The following is a 20,661-nucleotide window of genomic DNA, read 5'->3' on the forward strand; positions in this document are numbered from 1 at the left end:
GAACCTTCCCTGGCACTGAGGTCAGACTGACAGGCCTGTAGTTCCCCAGGTCCTCCTTCCAGCCCTTCTTGTAGATGGGCGTCCCATTTGCTAACCTCCAGTCAACTGGGACCTCCCCGGTTAGCCAGGACTGCTGATAAATGATGGAAACTGGCTTGGTGAGCATTTCCGCCAGCTCCCTCAGTACCCTTGGGTGGATCCCATCCAGCCCTATAGACTTGTGTGTGTCTAAGCGGTGAAGCAGGTCGCTAACCATTTCCCCTTGGATTATGGGGGCTTCATTCTGCTCCCTGTCCCTGTCTTCCAGCTTAGGGGGCTGGGTACCCAGAGAACAACTGTCCTATCGCTGGTCACCAGAGGGGCGATCAGCTCGTCCCCCTCTGCTGCCCCTCTTGAGGAAGTTGTAGACTGCAATGAGGTCACCCCTCAGCCTTCTCTTCTCCAAGATGAACAAACCAAGTGACCTCAGCCACTCCTCATAAGTCTTGCCCTTGAGATGTTTCACCATCTTGGTTGCCCTCCTCTGGACACACTCTAGTAGTTTGATGTCCTTCCTATATTGAGGCGCCCCAAACTGCACGCAGTAGTCATGGTGGGTCCACACCAGTGCAGCGTAGAGTGGGACAATCACCTCCCTCAACTGGCTATCTATGCTGTCCTTGATGCACCCCAGGACACAGTTGGCCCTTTTGGCTGCCAGGGTATACTGTTGACCCATATTCAACTTGCCATCAACCTAAACCCTCTGATCTCTTTCTGTGGGGCTGCTCTCCAGCCTCTCTTCCCCCAATTTGTACGTATAACCAGCATTGCCCCATCCCAGGTGGAGAATCTGGCAATTCAATATATTTCAGTTCTTGAAGATGGGGTTGGCATTTAAGTTTTTCCAGTCAAGGACCTCACCAGCTTACCATGACTTTTCAAAGATGATAGTGACCTCACAATAGCATTGGCCAGGTTCCTCAGCACCCTTTGGTATGTCTCTTCTGGTCTCATGGACCAATGTACTTATGTGCTCCTAACAATATCTTCCTCTACTGTGGGTAATGCTACATTTCCAGCCTTTGTCTGCTACTAGGCTCAAAGAACTGGAAGGCAGCTGAGCACACACCTGTGAAACTGAGGCATAAAAAGCAATTTACTTTGCATTGTACCCACTGCCCCATGGAGCAGAGCGCCCTTGTTTTCCTTGTCTTTTCTTTGCTACCAATATACTTTGAGAAATCTTTCTTGTCCTCCCTGATTCTTGCTAGTTTCATCTCCAGCTGAGCTTTAGCTTTTCTAACTCCATCCATGCACACTCAGATAATGTCTCTATATTCCTCTCAAGCAGCTCATCCCCACCTCCACTTTCTGTGTACTATAGGATAAGACATTTAACTACATTAGCATATGCAGTATGAAAGAATATACCTTGCTTCTCATCTGTGTTTGTTAGCTTGGAATCTATGATGCACTAAAGCAACTATATAGCTCTGGGGTTGGTACTAGCCAGCTAAGACACAGATAAACTAGCATACTTACATCTGTACCTGATTATAAACTTACAAGTGTATTTAAATAAAGAATAACAACCAAATCCAGGTGATATTCACCTAAGAATTCTAAAGGGACTAAAATATGACATTGCTGAAGTACTGTCAGTGGCATGTGAGCAATCATTTAAATTGACTTTGGACCAGAAGAAGAAAAGGTGGCAAATGCAATACAAACTCTGAAAGGAAACATGAGGGGTTTTACTGTGTGGCCCTGCAATACAATACTGCCACTGCTAGCAATAGGCCATAAGCTTTGCACTGAATTTGCAAGGCCTCAGGACTGAGGCTCATCAGGCTTGATCTGTTTTTCCTGCAATGGTATTTTACTTAGCTTAACTGTGACAGCAGTTTTTTTCTTCTAAATTGCTTTACTTTTGTTTATCTTTGTATGGTACAACCATAGTTTTATATAGATAGTAGTAACAAGTAGTTATTCTATGTAGAATGAGATTTACAACTCTAATGCAATGCTGTAAAGAAATGCAGGGCTGGTACAATAACAGAGACCTTGAGAAGTGGAGACAGAGGATGCGACGTGAGGAACACAGGCATGGGATGATAAGAGATGGGGCATAAGTTTGGTACTGGAGACCCCATGGTTATAAACAACTCACCAGTGGCCAGTTAAAAATGCAGACCTGGAGCTGGACAAAACTGGTCTTAAGGGTAACAAGAAGAACAAAGAAATAGTATTTAATATATGTTAGAGCCACCATAAAAAGTAAATTCAGATACAAAATGGAATAGAAGCCCAATGAAGAAAAAGTATAAAAGCATTTTAGCAGACATATAGAAATGACCCCAAGTGGATCCTAGAGAGATGAAGACGAAACCACGAGTATGAACATCATATTCCTTCCAGTGAAGGACTATAGATTCTGTAACACTGCCCCCAACACCACCACTATGAAACCACTGGCCTTAAGACCCAGAGGAGGAAGGAAAAGGGTGAGTACAATGTCATGAAAAGGGGCAGAAACTAAAAATTGTGTAAGTCCTAATTTAAACTGCATTTTTATTAATTTTCTGTAGTGACTGGATCTGGCCCAATAATGATTATATTTTTAACGTTTCAGTTACATTACCAATAAATTCTTGGCTTTACATGTATATAAGGTGTGCTTCTCCCTTGCCCATAACCAAGATTTTGAGCATAGCAGAATCAGCTAGTGATGTATGTACTAGTAAGTCTGATTTTACCAAATAACTTCCTGAAGGTCTTTATAAAAATTATAACTCACAGTTGCCGTCTGTATTGCAGAGTGCAGAAAAGTCAGCACTTCTAGTAAGAGTGTTTCATTTTTAATTGACCCAAACATTTTAAGCTCTAAAACCAGAATTTGCATTCCTTAGGACTTCAGCTGAACTTGTAGTTGCCAGAAATATTTTTAGTTTTATGTGAACTGCTTTGGTCTATTTTTGCACTTCTGTTCTCAATTTAATATTATCACTCTTTTTGCAGAAACTATGTAACAATCAGTATGCTAATAAAGAGTACATAAAGATAATCTACACTGAGCTTTTCCCTTTCCCTATTTTATATGGCAACAAGCTTATCAAACAAATTATACTATGTGACCTAACACTTTTCTTCAGTGCACAAGTACTGGCACTGCATCATAAGTGTTGTTTTGGGTTTTTTTTTCTGTAAAATGAAAGTAATTTTAGCAAGCTACAAGTTAAGAGGTTTTTTTCTTTTTTTCTGTTTTTGATTGTAGTTATGTTATAACACCCAACTAGAACTATTGCATATATGCACACGTGTGCATACGCAGACATACACACAGACGCATTACTTTTTGACCATTTAAACCAAGAAGCTAGTAGAAACATTAAAAAATATGTTATTTGGAACAGCATGGCAGTTGAGATTCACCTTCTGAAATGTGGGCCTTTACATCCATGCTGTTGCATTTACAGGCCATGAAAAACTCTTAATTTTTGAAGCATGATTTGTCTCATCCTGAACTCTATGTCCAAAATAGGTCAGATAATTGGAGTCTATAAAATTCTCATTTCTTTCCACAGAACCTGCAGAGACCACAGAGTGACAAGCCTGGTACAGATGTTTGCATTGTAGGCACTTAAAAATTGGCCATGATTTATGCCACTCCCAGGAACTTTACATTTAATTATTTTGAAAGACAATAAATCCACTTACAGTAATCTTTACTGGACTCACTAGAAGTTGGAAAATAGGTTTTCACAGATTCTGAATATTTCCTCATTTTAATTTGGAGTTGTGTAGAACTGTGCAGTAAATGTAGTCTTAGAGAAGTCTAGGTACAGTAATTAATCTTTGTGCTTTTCAAAGTAAAGTTGTTTCAGTGAATGAGAAAAGAATAAAAAAATAGCAGAAATAAAGAACTGATCTGACAATTCACACATGTAGGTGTTAAAAGCGTCTGCCTGGCTGTAACCCAGAAACTTGAACAATCAAGTTTAAATGACTTGGTTTTAACATTAGAATTTGAAAATTCTGTTATAGGCTACATGAAAAATCTGTCTTTAATAAACTAGTTATCATCAATATTAAAATGCAGATTTATTTAAGATCAATATAGGTAGTTTTTCAGTCCTCTTAGAATAAAATATAATTGTATACTGATGAAAAAAAGGTGTCTTGACTCTCGCTACAGCTAAACTTGAAAAACAGGAACATATAATTCATCCCATTGGTGCAGAGATTTCTACTATAAGTGGGTTGAGGATGTTTACAACTGGATAATCTCCACTGACTATAGATGGAATCTAGACAACCTGTTTAGACTAAATTATTAACTTTTAGATTGCTAAAGGTACATCATACTGAATTAGTTCATTCATCGACTATCACTACCTCTATCCCAATATTTAATTAAAAAAAGAGAATGAATGATACAGCCATCTGAAATAGCAGTTGTCTTCAGAATGTGCATATTTATCTACAGTAGTATTTGGAAAATAATTTATGATCATTATTTTTGTCAAAATTTGCAGTTTTAATGATAATTTCTCACTTACTTTACTTCCAAAATTCCTTGTATCTCCATTTTAGGATGGTGTTTCACAAATCCCTGTGAAGGAGAGTTACTCTTCTGAGAGGAAGGGATTATAGAAGGTAAACCCAAGAAAAATGTGATATTAATAATTTTCTAATGACATAGTTTTTCTAATTAAGATCTAAAGGGAATAGTTTCCATTAGCTCCTGAAAACCAAGAATTTGCTGGGGTTGGAGATAACAGTTCTGAGATTGGAACTCATCATTTACTAAATCTGATTAGGTGAAAGATATTAGGCACATTTACACCATACAGTGGACCAGTGTTCTAGAAAGCTATTTCTCCTCTTACAAAAGCGACATAAGCTTTTTAACATAGAGACACACATGTCCCAATAAGTGAGTGTAGCCAAAGTGAAACACATATGTTCACTAAATACTGTCCCAGCTTCATAGACTAAGGGGATCCAAACTCTAATACATTTTCTGGTTCAAGTGAACATTAGTATGCTTATTCTCAAATTTTACCAGCTAGCATCTTTTTATTTACATGGAGCTGGTTTTAAAGCTTTTTGAAAAGATCAAAAAGACTTCTGCTGGCCACAGTCAGCTTATGATTTAGCCCCGTTGTCTACTGCTGCATGAATTATAAACATGGGCACATATTCTCAAATGTTAAATATGCAGTTAAAATTTCACCTTCTCCTGGTTTAGAATGAAATGAATCATTCAAGGACTCTCAGGAATAGTCCTTCCTGAAAGTTCCTCTGTAACTGTTGTTTTAGCACAGTCTTTTAGCTGAGCTACTTTTTACAGAATGTCTTTAAATTTATTTGAGATATATTTTATTAACCTTGGCTCTTAAATGAACTCATTATTCTGAAACATACAATTTGACTTTTGACCATCTAATAGATTATCTGTCCTTTCTCTTAGCTGCCTCCAGGATTTTGCTGGAAATCTGGCCTTAAAGATTCAGCCCTTGGCAAAGTTTTTGTAGACCTCTCTTTCAAATAGTCTCATTCTCTTGTGGGGGCGTTGTTTGTTTTGTTGCCCAAGTGCCCTTGATATGTCTCACTAAAAAAATCTTGTTCATGCCCCCCCCCCCCCCCCTACTGAAGAATAAGCAAAACATTTTTCATGCCTGGAACAGAGACATTTCCTCTAGTTTTATCCCCTTTCACTCTCTTTTAAACTCTTCCTTGTCTGAAGGGAATCAGTCAATCATAATATGTGAAATATGAAGAAATCCAGAACAACCACTCACAGAGCCACTCACAGAGAGAAGGAACCTTCCAGAATGAGCATCCTACCCAGCCTGGATAAACACCACCATCCTTCCAGATTCCTCTACCCTCTGGATCCCACGGATACCCTAACCATCCCACAGAAACTCTCCAAGGGACATGAAAGTGCTCCACCTACCTGAGCCAGATGGCGAGGTTGCAACTAGTAGACCACTGATATTTCTGTATGGATGCTTATTGGATTAATTTCAGTGTTGACAAGGGGAGCAAAGAATTGGGTATTGCAGGAAAGCAGTGTGCTCACAGCTGCACCAACAGCTATCTCAAACCTGTAACTCTCCTAGCTGGGTCTCTTCTTCAGCCAGACACCTGCTCTGGATGTCATCAGTCTTCCTCTACCCTTGCTATGAGCCCAGACAGTGTAGTAGGATACTTTATCAAAACTTCAGATTTTTAAAACAATGAGTGATTTTTATGAGCCCTCATATGAACCCAAGAAAAACTGTCACAGGTGATGGAAAACTGTACACATTTCCAATTAAAAAAAAAAATAGTTTTGCAGTTTTTCACATTTTCCCACTTGCCAAAATTATCTCTGCTTTATAATTTTTTCGTCTAACCATAAATATCTCAAAAGAATATTTTTTCACTTACATTTGAGTTTTCATAAGAAATTCAGCAGAACATATTCAGGTACCTCAAATCACCTATAGGGTAAATCTATTTAAGAAGGCACACTGCCCAACTTACTCTTACATTGTTGAAATGCGGACTTCTCAATGGTATTCACAGAAATCAAGTTAATGTTTAAAAAAAAAAGCCTGAACAACGGCATTTGCAGAGGTAGATAAAATGCTATGAGAGATTACTGTTCTCTCAATTTTGAATGAACCTACTTTGCTAAGCATGGAAATGGAAGGAGAGTTCTAATAGGGTTGGCTGGCTGGTAGCCTCTACATGAAGGTCATTAGCAAAGAAACAATCCAGCTAAGATCAGCAAGAAAACATTTACCTTGGCTTTTATTTTTGTTTACCTTAAAAACACAGATGATTTCATTCTCAATGCAAACATTTATCTCTCTCTCTCTTTTTAAAATTTTCCTTGAATAACTTCAAGCATGCTTGAGAGACTGAATAATATTCAGTTCCAGTACAGGTCAGGTGAAATGTTAAAAGGGAAAATAGCTTTTAACAAGATGAATGTCAAACATACAAACATTCAGACTTTCATTCCTAGAACAAAAGTAGAATTGCGTATGCCTCAATATATTCCCCGTCCCAATAACGTATGTGGTCATCCCACATAAGTTCATTATATAAACTGATTAACTTCCATGGACTTGATGATCTTAAAGGTCTTTTCCAACCTATACGATTCTGTGATTCTGTGATTCTGTAACTTCCATTTTAGCTAAGATTTTTTCCTCTCATTTGGGAATCTGAAAGACTGATACCTTTAACACTTAGAAAGGGTTTTGTTTGTTTGTTTCTTTCATTTCTAGTATAAATATATTGATAGATCATTTACATTCATATATGCACATTTCAGTCCACTTACTCCACACCCACCCTGACATAAAAAGTCAGGGTAAAATGTAATCAAAACATGCTATGTTCTCAGAAAGATCTTCTATAGTTTCCACTTAAAACCCCATCAAACTGGAACTTGCATCTAGCTTTCTTGCAATGGAAGCAGATCAAACACAGGCCCATCTGTCAAAGATGTTTTGAATAAATAGTGCTTTTGTTTTAATGTTAGGATACAAGCTTCACTAGACATTTCCAATCTGCATCTGGGGCCGCCTAAAACTAGGCAAAACTAATTAGGATTTTAATCTCTCTGCATATCAATGCCCCCTCTGTGAGAAAAGGATAATGGTACTCCCTTACTCAGAGGAATGTCATAAGATAACAGACTAACTGTGCTAGATGATGACAGAATTTGCTGTTGATTTCACAGTATGGCAGACATTGTTATAGTTTTCTCTTTGCTCCCATATATTATCTATCAGTCTCCCCTTAACTTCTGTGCTCTAATCTACTTCTGGACTCAGTATCATCCTCACAGATTCTTCTCTCATACAAAAGAATCTGTGTTCTATTCATTTCTCTCTATATGCTATATTTTCTTTGCCAAGCCAAGTGAAATAATGTTTACCTTTTTTTAGAAATAATGTTTTGCTGTACTGAAGCTATACTGAAATATTTGGCTACACTTCCTTGTGCAGCATTGTACAGATTGTTCTTAAGGGGCCAGAGATGATACAGTCCAGTAAGGAATACCTCCTGATGAAAGACTGCTTGAGGTTGCCTAAAGAATGCGTAGAATCAGGATATTGCCCAGTGTCCTTAGTATAACTGTGATATGGCCAACAGCAGGCTATTGTTGTTACCAGACCTGCCAGCCTTAGTTGCACAGCCAAACATTTGCCCCTAAAGCACTCTATTCCCTGATTTGTATTGGCCAAGAGGAAGAATACTTTGCAATAAGAGGCAAGAATATCACGCTTGGAGTTCCAGAAAGGTGGTGGTTTTAAGTTTTATAAAAATTCCTTGGCAAATTGACTCTAATTATTTAGATACAAGAATTCTGGATTGAGAACAGGATGAGATGGGTTATAAACCTGGAGTAAAGATGAATGTCAGGGTACTGGGATGGCAGGCCAAATTTGCCACAAAGATTGATGTTAGTTCTAATGTTATTTAATGTTGTTATTAATGTTATTAATGATCTGGAAAGTAGATTAAACAAAACTTTAATCACATACAGAGTTTATACTAAATTAGTGCCAAATACTGAGGAGAAAGGTATAATACAAACAGACCTAAAGAGGTTAAATATTTTAAAGGAACATGTTTTAGAAGTGAGATATGTCTCAGGAAATAGAAATGGAAGGTAATATATTTCAGAAAAGGAAAAAGTAAACCTGAGCTATTCAGAGAGAGAGAGTCCCAGAGTGAAGACCAAAGTATAGAAGTGGTTGCTGAATGTAAGTTTCCAATGTAATACAGGTTAAGAAGAAAGTGGATAGGTCTTGCAGTGCCTATGAAGACTGCTTATGTCTCTGGAAAAATCTACATCAATAACAGACATCAATAACACAGATGAAATTATGCCTTCAGTCTGTCACATTGTAGTATTGTATATAGTATATCAACAGGATGGTGGGGGGTTTTTTGGTTTGTTTTTTAAGGAACAACTACTGAACACAGAACTTGAGAAATAGCATAAGAAAGCCTTCAAGATTTCATTCATATGTTAGCATAATTCTAGCTTCAGTGGAGATACAGTGGACTATGACAGCTAATGACGTGGTACATTGTGTCTGAGAAAAACTAAGTGATACATGGTTAAGCATGATTATCCATACTTTAAAGAGAAAAGTCAATGTTCAGGTTGGTATAAGAATAGTGTGGTGGATTGGTTTACTTGAACGTGGTAAAACAGGTAACTGTTTCGGTTAATCATGTTGTTACCTCGCTGGAAAATAACTCCCGAAACACACAGAGTATGTTTAGAGAGGAGACATTGCTTTATTCTGTGCAGGGTGCAAGGTGGAAAATTTCCACAAATCGAGCACACGTATTGCAATTCTTTTTCAGTATTTATACATAAAAGTTAACATACCACACCCATCTAATACATAATCAGTAGACTAACTAATCATCCTCTTCTTCCATTGGTCCATATTTTCTCCGCTTCAAATTAAAGTCACAGTATGATTTCAATTCACTGTGCATGCTCACAAAGAGTGAAGTAACACTCCCAATCGCTACTCATATAATACTAAAATATTCTAAAATGCATGCTCGTTATACACAATTCAAGGTGACAATGTTTTCTACATATTTTAATTCATTATAATTTCTTCAGAAACACTAAATCCGAACTTGAATGCTTCCACGATACAGAAAGACTTCAGGAGTTAAAAGGTGTAAGACTAAGACTTTTTAAAGAAATGAAATAGAGCTACAAAGATCAGCTGTGTAAGGAAAACGGTCAGTAGGTCTACATGATAGTGTTTTTCATCTCTCCAATGCATTTTCTATTTTTAAACATGCTATATTTACATCTACACTACGCACCTTTTCATTGTTTTAAACGCATGTTTATGTTTTAGTGTGATAGGTGATTTTATAGTTCTGTCGACAATTTTTGTACCTAGGTAAGATCTGAAATGCTGTACTCGGTTGAACTAATCAACACACGCTCAGCTGAGCTCTATGGCTATTATAGATCACCAACTTTTTAAATGACTTCTGAAGTTTAAAACAACTTGTTCTGAGGACTTTTTGACTGAATTTACATAAAAGGCATAGTTCCCTCCTGTTTCTTATTGATGATTTGATGATTTTTTGGGGGTGATATACAGTTATTTGAATGTACATGATCTCTCCAGATGCCTTTCTGGATGCTTAAAGAAAGCTGCAAATTCCTAGTTTCCCTTGTCACTTACAGCGGATTTATATGTTGGGTAATGAGGATGAATAATGCACTGCTGTTCTCTATGAGAGACTTATGAAAATGTCCACAGAGAAAAGATCTTAGATTCCTTTTAGGTTTTACTCTGAATGAGTAAACAAAGAAAAGGTAGACATCGATAGATGTAAAGCCAGAAGAGACAGACAAGCTAAAGCAAATCAGCAGAGTTCTGGAAACTTCCTGAGAATAAATTTGGGATTTGTGTGCCTTAATAAAATGAGCCATGGAAGGCTGGTAGGAACTGGAAAGCAGGAGAATAAAGTGGTAAAGTGAGTAGTTTGTTTTGCATGCACCTGACTTTGAGGTCAGACTTTCATGTAAACACATTGTGATTAGGAAACACTCCCGCTATGTCTCTGAAATTTTGCTACTTTTAAAATATTCAGTCAGTGATGTAGAACAACACTCTGGTTTGTGCGCTGGTCTAATAGTCCCAGAAGGTAAAAGGTCAAGGGTTTTGTACTTGCTTAAAAAAAAGGAAAGTTTGACAGATGTGGGTGAAAGTAGTTTTTGGAATTCATGAGCAGATGTAGCCAGCTAGAGTATTTTATAAGTCAAGTTTAAGGGCACATTTTTAAGCATCTCTTTCAGTTGAGAACTTACTCAATTATTTAGTTAGAAATCCATAGACATTGATACTATATATGCTTCTTAACAAACTACAGCATCTTTAAGTTAATCATGTAATATATAGTTATTCTTGATGGACAAGAATTCTTTCAAAAGTCTTGTTCATATGGACCATTCACTGTACAGCAACTTAAACTGGAAACTGAAATACTAAGAAATATGAATATATTCATAAATATCCCCATGCATTGGGAACATTTTGTTCCATTTTAAAAGCAGCCAGAACAGAAATACTGATATTATATTTCTCTTTGAAATATCAGGTAGAACATTTTCACAGTCTTTTGGCTTTTCATGCAATTGCTGTATGCCAAACAAAAAAAAGTATTTACAGCATAAAAATTTCAGTAGTCTTACTATTTCTTGTGGAAATCAAGACCTGAGAAAAATTGTTGACTTAAACTGCTATGGGTCACAGTCTGCCTGGAGTTCCCACGAGCATGGTACAACATCAGTCATTAGCCCTCATTCAGTGTTCTAGAGTTTATCATCTGCTTCAAATTAAATGTTATGCCAGCATGGTTTAATGTGTTATTTTTATTTTTGGACTGCATACTTCTCTATCCTTTTATCTCAATTAGTACAATGGAATGCTCCAGATGGAGTGGAACTGTTGTGTTTTCATGTAATTCAGCTTGATATCTTCTTGGGTGAGAGATCTTTGTAAGGATCCATGCCCCAGTTAAAACCATTTGCCTTTCACCCTAATACTATTCAGCCACGCCCTATTCTAAAAGGCATTTTAAACAGCAGGAAACATTTCTAGACATCTGCTGAAGAGTATTAGAGATTGAATTACTTTGGTTGTTATTTTTGCTTTCTGTCAGTTATCACTGAAAGTTCTTCTTTAACAGAAAATTGAATCCTCTGCAAAGCAGCGAGCTGTTCCTTTTTTTCTTCATTTAATGAAGATAAGTATTCTGAGTGAATTCCTCTAGTAATACTTAGCAAGTGACTTCTTTTATTCCATTATTTCAGTCCATGGTCATTGATGTTTGGAATCTGTGTGCACTAACAATTTCTCTTTCAAAGATGACAACAGTAATAACACATAAAGCACAATGAACAAAGCGTAAAATGACAGCATGTGTTGCTGAGACACATACTGCTGTGTAATTCCAGTGACACTGCTGTGATATAGGGACCTCCCATGATGCTACGAAAATTCCTTTACCTTTAGTACAGGGAATAGAGCTGTGGAATAACTGTTATAGTTCTTTTTATCTATTTGAGTTTTGAGACTTATAAGTCTTCCACTGTACTTAAACACGAAATAGAACACACACACCCCCCAATATTCTGGAGATGGCTGAAGACCTGCCTGCAAATAGGAAGCAGTGAATTAATTCTTTATTTTGCTTTGCTTGTGCTTGCAGCTTTTGCTTTACTTATTAACTGTTTTCACCTCAACTTTCAAAAGTTTTCTTACTTTTACCCTTCCAATTCTCTCCCCCATCCCACTGGGGGAGAGTGAGCTACCACCTGTGTGGTGCTTAGATGCCCACCGGCGTTAAGCCATGACACTACTGTATTCTGCAGAGCAAAATAATTTAAAAATGTAGATTTGACCAGGTAGAAGGGTTTAAATTAGGCCATGTTATTGTTTTGTTTACTACTATAAACATTGTCTTGACTAGACTGTGAAAGATATAGGAACTTTTATATCCCGTATCTTCTTCTCTGGGACATCATTAGCTGTTATGGCACCAGAGATTCTTTCTACAGAATACTGTTTCAAACCACCTACATAGTTCAATAGTGCAAGGTTCAACCAAATCTGTTTATATTCATTTCCCATGTGCCTGTAGAAATTAGCAGCCCTGTCTCAACTCAATAAAACAGAGAGAAAGAGAAAAAATAAATTGTGGCTAAATCTGTGAATGATCTTAATGATCCTTCTAAAATGAAATTTTGAAGATGAGGATAAAGCATGTAACTGAAGTAGTAGTTTAAATTCTGGTTGGTGAGTTTGCTTGGGGTGCAGTTCATTTTAGCAGCAGTAAGATTATTTTAATTAAAGGACTTTTCTGCCAACTAAATGAGTGCCTAACATGCCCAATCAATTCCTGCCAATATGATTGCTCTACACACAAGGAAAGATAGTAATTAATTAGAGGAATCTTCTTCAAGGACAATTGGTCTACTGTGCAAAACCTGAGAAATCGCTGACATGGATTGTTTCATTTCAATGTCATAAGCCATGTTACTTACATGCACTGTTGTAGATAGATACAAAGGTTTTTATCCACTTTCAGAGAAGAGAAAAAGGAAAAGGAAAATAAGGAACTAACTGTAGAAGGAAATCTAAAGCACAGAAGTCATGATATCTATTCAACAAAAATAACTATATTTTATAACCTTTTTATTCTCTCCTTTGAAAGTTTAAACCAAACACATGGATATTTTTCTGAGTTAATTATCCAAAATGTATTTTACATATAAACAGAAATAAGAAATGTAGTTTAAAGTTGCATTTGTGTGTATATGCTAAGCTCCTCCAAGGTTTTATTAAAGAGTATGGTACTAAAATGAATGTTTTTATTACTTTTAAAATCAAAGTTCTGCTTTTCACAGCTGAGAATGTTACATCATGTCTTACTTTCTTTTCCCTAAGATAAGTCTGCTCCAAATATGATTTAAATGTTAATGCAAAGGCTGCAGCTGTAGTGTTTATATTTTATAAACACAATTAGAACAATTAGATGTGAAACTCAAATAGCCTTTCTGGTTGCAGGTGCTATTTAATTCAGAGTCAAATAAACATGTCAAAATTGCCACTGCATTGTCCTTCCCTGTCTCCCTTCCCAGACACATAAATGAAACAATAAACAGGTATAAATAAAAAATGCTATGGAACAAGAGTGAAGGAGTAACTTATTATTTAAAAATAGAAAGAAGTAAAAGAAATAAATAAATCTATTACAATATAAAGAACCTCTTACAATGAGTTCCCACAAAGGAAAGAATCTTGACCTTATAATAAGATGTCCCTGAACACTCAAGTCACTTCCACTTGAACTCAGTGTTTAGTAAGGTTAAATTGTATTAATTGCATATATTTATTGCCATTTACTATAGTCAGTCAGACTTTTGTTTCATGATTATGTTGTACAGTAGAGACCTTACTATTATCTCAAAAGCCTTGAAGTATTGTAGTGAAACATTACTTTTATTAACAAATCCATAATTTTAGTTGTCACACCAACAAAAAATAACCCAAGATTAGATTGGAAAAAGAAAATCATACAGGTGGTAAGGTGGAAGTGAAAAGAGGGGCTGGTAGTTACTGCTGTCTGGGGTTTCTTCTTCAATGGCAGTAGATTTAAAGTTCATTTCCTCTGTGTATTAATAGCATTTTTTTTAGAGTAATTTAAGTTTCATTCTTTAGGTAATAAATATTAAGTTTCTATCTTTCAGTTGGTTATTTTTTAAATTCCATTAATCTTTTTGGCACTTATATGTAAATTGATATACATATGGCTAATATCTGTTTCCTTAATGCTACCTGAAACTGGAGTGAACCACATTCAATGCTTCTCTTTCTCTAACCAAAAATTAGTGAAGGATTGTAGAATCTGACTTAAATGAGCTTCTATTTAAAGGGTAAGCCTGGAGGAAAAGTTAGAAATTGTTTTCCTTGCCAGCTAAAAACCAATGTGGTTAGTCTAAGCTATTTTTCTAGGTTTCTCTTGTAGCCAGTAAAAGAGAAACACTCCTGAAGAAAGTGATCCAACCACTAACAGATATCTAACACAGATGGTCTTAATTCCCCTCTGAAAATGCTTACTCATTGATGATACACAGAGCCTTGAAGACTTGTTTACTAGGTCTCACATCACATTTACTAGGTCTCACATTACATTTACTTGACTTCTAAAGTCAAGTAAAGTGAATCAGTTAATCCCACCTCAAATTAAGTTGCATAAATCATTGGTGGCCCACCAAGGACTTAAAATAGGAGGTGAGATTCAGCTCTCAGAAAGATAACTAAAGTTATCTGAACAAATACAGGCTGATACAAACTAACAAACTCCCTGGGCTCCATTGTTTTCATTAATTAGACTCCAGGAACTATAATGAGAAGGCAGACATCTAGCTCACATGCAGAACTTCTACATGTAGACATACACTTAGTCTCTTAAACTGAAGCTGAAGCCTACTCTAGGTCTGTTCTTGCTACAACCTTCATGTGGAAGCTTCAAAAGTAACCTATAAGTTTTATTTAGATTTTGTAGGCATCAGAGCAGAGGGCAGAAAATGCAAAGAGATGTGTTTATTCCTTGAAACATTCTACTCCTTATTTTTGAAAATTTGGCATTCCTATACTTGAAAATTTAAAAGGAAATAAAACTAGAAACTTCTACATAATTTGTGTATGCCTTACCTGTGAAATCATGAGGACACAAACACTGAAACAAAGGTTGCTCTCTCAGTTGGCTCATATCGATGCAAGTTGCTCCATCAGAACAACTATTTGGGTTAATTAAACATGCATTTTCAGCAAATTGGCAAAATTCTCCTGTCCATCCAGGTGCACAGAGACACTAGATATAACAAACACACAAACAAACAAAAAACAACAATGAATAAAACACAAAATGAAAATGTAATGTGAAAGTTTGTGGAAGTTTCTTTGGGTCTTGTATTTTACTACTGAGTAAAAGTATGGTAGAATGCAGAGTGTTAGATCCAGCTGAGATTATTCTTCATGCCTGTATTTGCAGACGATAAAATAGTTGAGAGAGGCAGAATTCATCTACAACGTCTGTTGAAAAAGTATGGGAAAAGAGGACACATGAGTAGGAGGAAATGGCAAAGATAATTACTGGCTGTGAGGGATGGAGCTGCCCACAGGAAAAGAAGAACTGAGTGTGAAAAAAGGATTTAAAAGGCCTGGAGGCAAGGGGGAATCCAGGCAGTGATACTAAAACAGCCTGCAAGATAGACATTGGCCAACTGGTAATGGGAAAACATAATATGGAGCTTCTGTTATACATTGTGACCCTATCTGTTAACTAAAATAAATAAAAATAATTTCTTTAGAGGAGGGAAAGATTTGAAGCTGTGTGGTGAAGTTTTTAAGTACAAGGCTAGACCTGCTCTCTTAATTAAAAATAAATTTCTGGAGTAATGGAGATATCTTCAGTAGTCTTCACAAATTACATTTCTTTTGTTTTGGGACAATGACAATACAATCATGACTCACTGAATAGTTTCATTTACAAAAAAAAAGGAACTAAAACATAGGAACAAACATGTAGCATTATTATTCCATTATTATGATAGAATTATTATTAAGCATTATTATGACAGAAACATGTTGTAGACTCTTTTTACTTCAATATCCTTCAAGGACCAAGACATGTCATTAAAAAAAATAGAATACACTGGTTATAACCATAAACAAAAAAAATAAATGACACTGAAAATATTCTATTGGAATACAAGCTTATATTAACTTCTCAAAAGAGTCCTGTGAAACCTATAAATTAAAAGTGCCCTGATCAGGATATAATTAATAATAGCTTGCCTTGAATCCAATTATAAGGGGAATAAAACAGTATAGCCAACAGCAGCATAAAAGTATTTTAGAACACTGTGAGAGTGTAGCCAGGCACAATCTATAAGCATTTTACATGAGTGTGTGTACAATGTGACCACCAAAGGGGCAGAGAAGGGTGTAGTTGCACATCATGTAAATAACAAAAAGTTGCCAAAGGACAAGATTAGCATAAGGCATGGAAATAGGCAGGACATATTGTTGAATACAAAAGAAGAATGACTGGCAAGACACAAAAAAGCCCCAAGGCAAGTAATATCAGGAGAAGAAGAAACCCTCCTTTTTTAGGGGGGCAAGGGGGTAAAATAACATAAAATATCAATTCTGAAGAGGAAACATGGAGAAAAAGAAAGACAAGCTCACTTCAGTAATAACATCAAAGAGCTCACAAGACAGATTACCTTGACCTTGGGAACCACCAAGGACCATAGCCATCAGCACTAACTATATGGCATCAGCTCCATAGTATTGTATAATCACAGGTAATTTAGAATGTAAGTCTTACAGAATAGCAGTATGTAGGCGTAGTGAGAATGACTAATAATGCATAAAAACTTTTAGCACAAAGGATGCTGTTTATGAATTAATTCAGTAAAGTTTTGTTTTAAGCACAAAGGATGCTGTTTATGAATTAATTCAGTAAAGTTTTGTTTTAAGCACAAAGGATGCTGTTTATGAATTAATTCAGTAAAGTTTTGTTTTAAAGTTTAAAAGTGGCCTGACCTATGAGTCTTCTAAACATTCCCATTACAGTGATCTCTGATTCCCTAACTGATATACAGGTTTTGTAAAAATGAACAGTATTCAGGTGGCCAAGTGAAGCCTTTAAGAGAACTGCAATGATGGGAATTCCACATTGTGAATCTCTGAGATGAACTAATGAAACAGCAGATAGCTAAAGTGGGCTGTCATCTCCTGGGTGACCCAGGTATAAGAGAAGCATGATATGCAACAGAATTAGCGTGGCTTGCATTCTCAGGGCCTGGAAGGTTCTCTAGCGGCTGTATATTCCTTAGTCCCTATTTCCGAATTCCTATCACACCTGTCACTCCCTATGTACAAAAACCACCTGTCACTCCCTATGTACTGTCTTTGTCCCTGCTATTATGTGTGGTTAAATTTGACACTACTATAAAAATGCAAAAAAAAAGGTGGCATGTTTTAGGTAACTGTATCTATGGGTACGTCTACCTTTGTCATTCAGTATACAAAGCTTCCCCCAAACAAAACTATAAAAATATGATTTTTTCTGTATGTCAGTATATTTTACATTCATAGGACCCCAGAATAATTTAAGTTGAAAGAGATCTTTTGAAGTCATGTAAGTCCTACTCCTTACTCAGAGCAGGTCAACTTTAAAATCCAAGCTGGTTGCTCAGTATCTTGTCTAGTTGAAGTCTGAATATCTCCAAGGATGGCAATTCCACAGCCTTTCTGGGCAACCTGTTGCAGTGCTTAACTACACTCACATCCCAATATGAACAAATTCTACTTAATACCTAGTCAGCATTTCCCATGTTGCAGCTTGTGCCAGTTGCCTCTCACTGTGCACTTCTGAGAAAAGTTTGGCTCCATCTTGTCTATGATCACCCAAGAGGGAGCTGAAGAAAAGAATTGTATCCCCATTCAGCTTTCTGTTTTCAAGGCTAAACAAACCCAGCTCCTTCAGCCTTTCCTCATATATCATGTGCTGAAATCCTTTCACAATGTTGATGGCTCTTTGCTGAACTTGTTCCAATTTTGTCAAAGTCTTTTTTTTTCTTTATGTTGAAGCCCAAAACTGCCCACAGTAGTCTAGGGGTGTGGCCTCACAAGTGCTGAGCAGAAGGGACTAATGACTTCACTTGATCTGCTGACTACGCTTTTACTAATGCAAGCGGTATTAGATGAAGCTAGCCTTTACCACCTTCTGATTACCTTGATCCACTCCCTCATCTGCCTTAGATGCATCCTGTTGAGCCCTTTGGACATATATATACCCCGTTTGCCTAAGCAGTTCCTAGTTTGGCATTCCTCTATCATTGATAGTACTTCTTTCCTCCAAATTTTGCCACTTGGCATAGGGGCTTGGGAAACTTGAAAGCAGATATTGCCAGCAATAAACAGGGCAAAGGCATTGAATGTCAGCCATCTCATTCAGCAGACAGCTTACATTATCCTTGGTCTCCCTTTTTCTGCTGCTGTACCTATAAAAGTGGAGTTTATAGTAGCTTCTCCTTTTTGATTGCTTTTAATAGGGATGGTATTTATTTGGAAATTCTCATTGACTAGACTCAACCTTTTATCTGCTCAGTCACTAAACATTGCTACTATTTAACCAATATTTTCTTTCTTTAAATATCTTATTAAGTCAATTCTGCAAGAAAGATCTTCTTCAAATAAGTTCACTTAAGTTTAACCCTCTTCCTGGTGGATACATGTTCATTTAAAAAATCTCTTCTCAGAGCGGGGAAAAAATGCCAGAGACTGAGTTGTTGTGAAAACTACATTAACTTTTCATCTAGCAAAGTGGTTTTTCTGCACCTGGGGTGAAATGTATTACTTGCGAGACATCATTCAGGAATTAAATCACTATTTCCAGATCATACCTGAATTGTTTTGAGGATAATTAAAGGACAAGTCTCAGGGATGCTTAAGCCAGCAATTTCCTCCAACATTAAGTCATGTTTTCAAGCTGAACTGAAATCACTCCAAAGGCATACTGGTATTTTTGTTGAAAAGTGGTATAATAACCTTTTTTTCCCTTCTCAGTTTTCAACTGCCTGGTAAGATGACTTGCAAAATGAAGATGTTCATGTGTATAGGGTGCTCTGCTACTTTTAAAATACATGGAGAAAACCCCAACTCAACCCAAAATTTAGATATCAAACTGTGAATGAATGCTTTCAATTTTTGTTTTGTCTTATGTAGCCTCTTATATTGTTTTTCCTTACCCTCACATTTGCTTCTTTTTTTTTTCCCCACTCATTCCACGAATTCAGTAGGAGTGACATGCATACTCTTACTGTTGTTTATTTTCTCAATTTTTCCTACAGGTATGCTCAACTTTAGGAACTTGAGTCACTGGTATATGAAAAAAGATGTAAAGAACTCAGCACATGCTGTTTGGCCAAATGACAAAAAAGAAGGATTATTATTATTTTTCTATGTTGATGCAGCTATGAAAATTTTTAAAATAAACAAAATAAAATCCTTAGCTTAATATCAGGGAAAAAAAATCTTACAGTTTTTTTGTATGTAAAATGCGTGCCTAAGTGAAGCTGTAGATGTTACTCAAACTGGGAAGATAATAACTGCAAAGAACATAAGGAAATTTAGTTCATAGATAACAAACATATTGCTGCTTAGTGAACTGGATTGAGAGACTTATTTGGGGAGATCTTTTTAATCACGTCATGTATTCAAGTTGGAATACATGTCTTCTTATGATAGAGAATGTTATGATCTTTTTCTTTCAAACTGTACAAAAATTTAAATGAAGATAATTCTATAGCTGTCAATAAATTCTGGCATGCCTGGAATGGCTAAGGACTTAAAACTTTACAACATTTATTCACTAGCCTACAATACACGAGGGCATGCGAATGACTTTTTAGCATGAAAAGAAAAAATGAGTTGGTACTAACTTACTATATCTGTCATTGCACAGGGTGAACATTTTTTTTTCAAGCATTACACTACTGTCTTGCAAATTATTCTGAAAAAAAAAAGAAAAAAGAAAGGTAGAGTTATTTACTGAAAGTTTTTTTTAAGTCTACTTCCACTTTTATATAAAATACTGCTATAAAATATGCTGTTTTAAACTCCTGGAGCTGAATCATAGTGGCAGTACATTGCTTTGTCACATGCATATCCTGCCTAACAAAGTCCACACTGTTAGAAGCATGGAAACTCCAAGGGCAGAAATTGCATTTGCATAACTCTTAAGTGATGCTGGTGTGGGAGCATCTGGTTTCTTCTCCGAATTCACAGACTGCAAGGATTCAGCTGAAAAGTCCTTGACTAGTGTGAGCACTACTTAGTGCACTGGTTTTGGCTGGGATAGAGTTAATTTTCTTTATAGGAGCTAGTATGGGGCTATGTTTTGGATTTGTGCTGAAAACAGCGTTGATAACACAGGGATGTTTTAGTTGTTGCAAGGTAGTGCTTATACTAAATCAAAGACTTTTCAGCTTCCCATGCTCTGCCAGGTGCACAAGAAGTTGGGAGGGGACACAGCCAG

General features: G+C 36.5%; 1 protein-coding gene across 1 annotated transcript in view; it reads right to left on the reverse strand.

Annotated features, from left to right (window-relative positions):
- The window catches only part of EYS (eyes shut homolog), a 951,425-nt gene that overhangs the window by 833,361 nt on the left and 97,403 nt on the right, over window positions 1–20,661 (reverse strand). Inside the window, exon 7 of the mRNA XM_075497152.1 lies at window positions 15,264–15,423. Coding sequence (XP_075353267.1) covers window positions 15,264–15,423 — 160 coding nt within the window. The remainder of the gene's footprint in view (window positions 1–15,263; window positions 15,424–20,661) is intronic.

This window comes from Mycteria americana, chromosome 3 (assembly GCF_035582795.1).
Source record: "Mycteria americana isolate JAX WOST 10 ecotype Jacksonville Zoo and Gardens chromosome 3, USCA_MyAme_1.0, whole genome shotgun sequence".
Taxonomy (NCBI): domain Eukaryota; kingdom Metazoa; phylum Chordata; class Aves; order Ciconiiformes; family Ciconiidae; genus Mycteria; species Mycteria americana.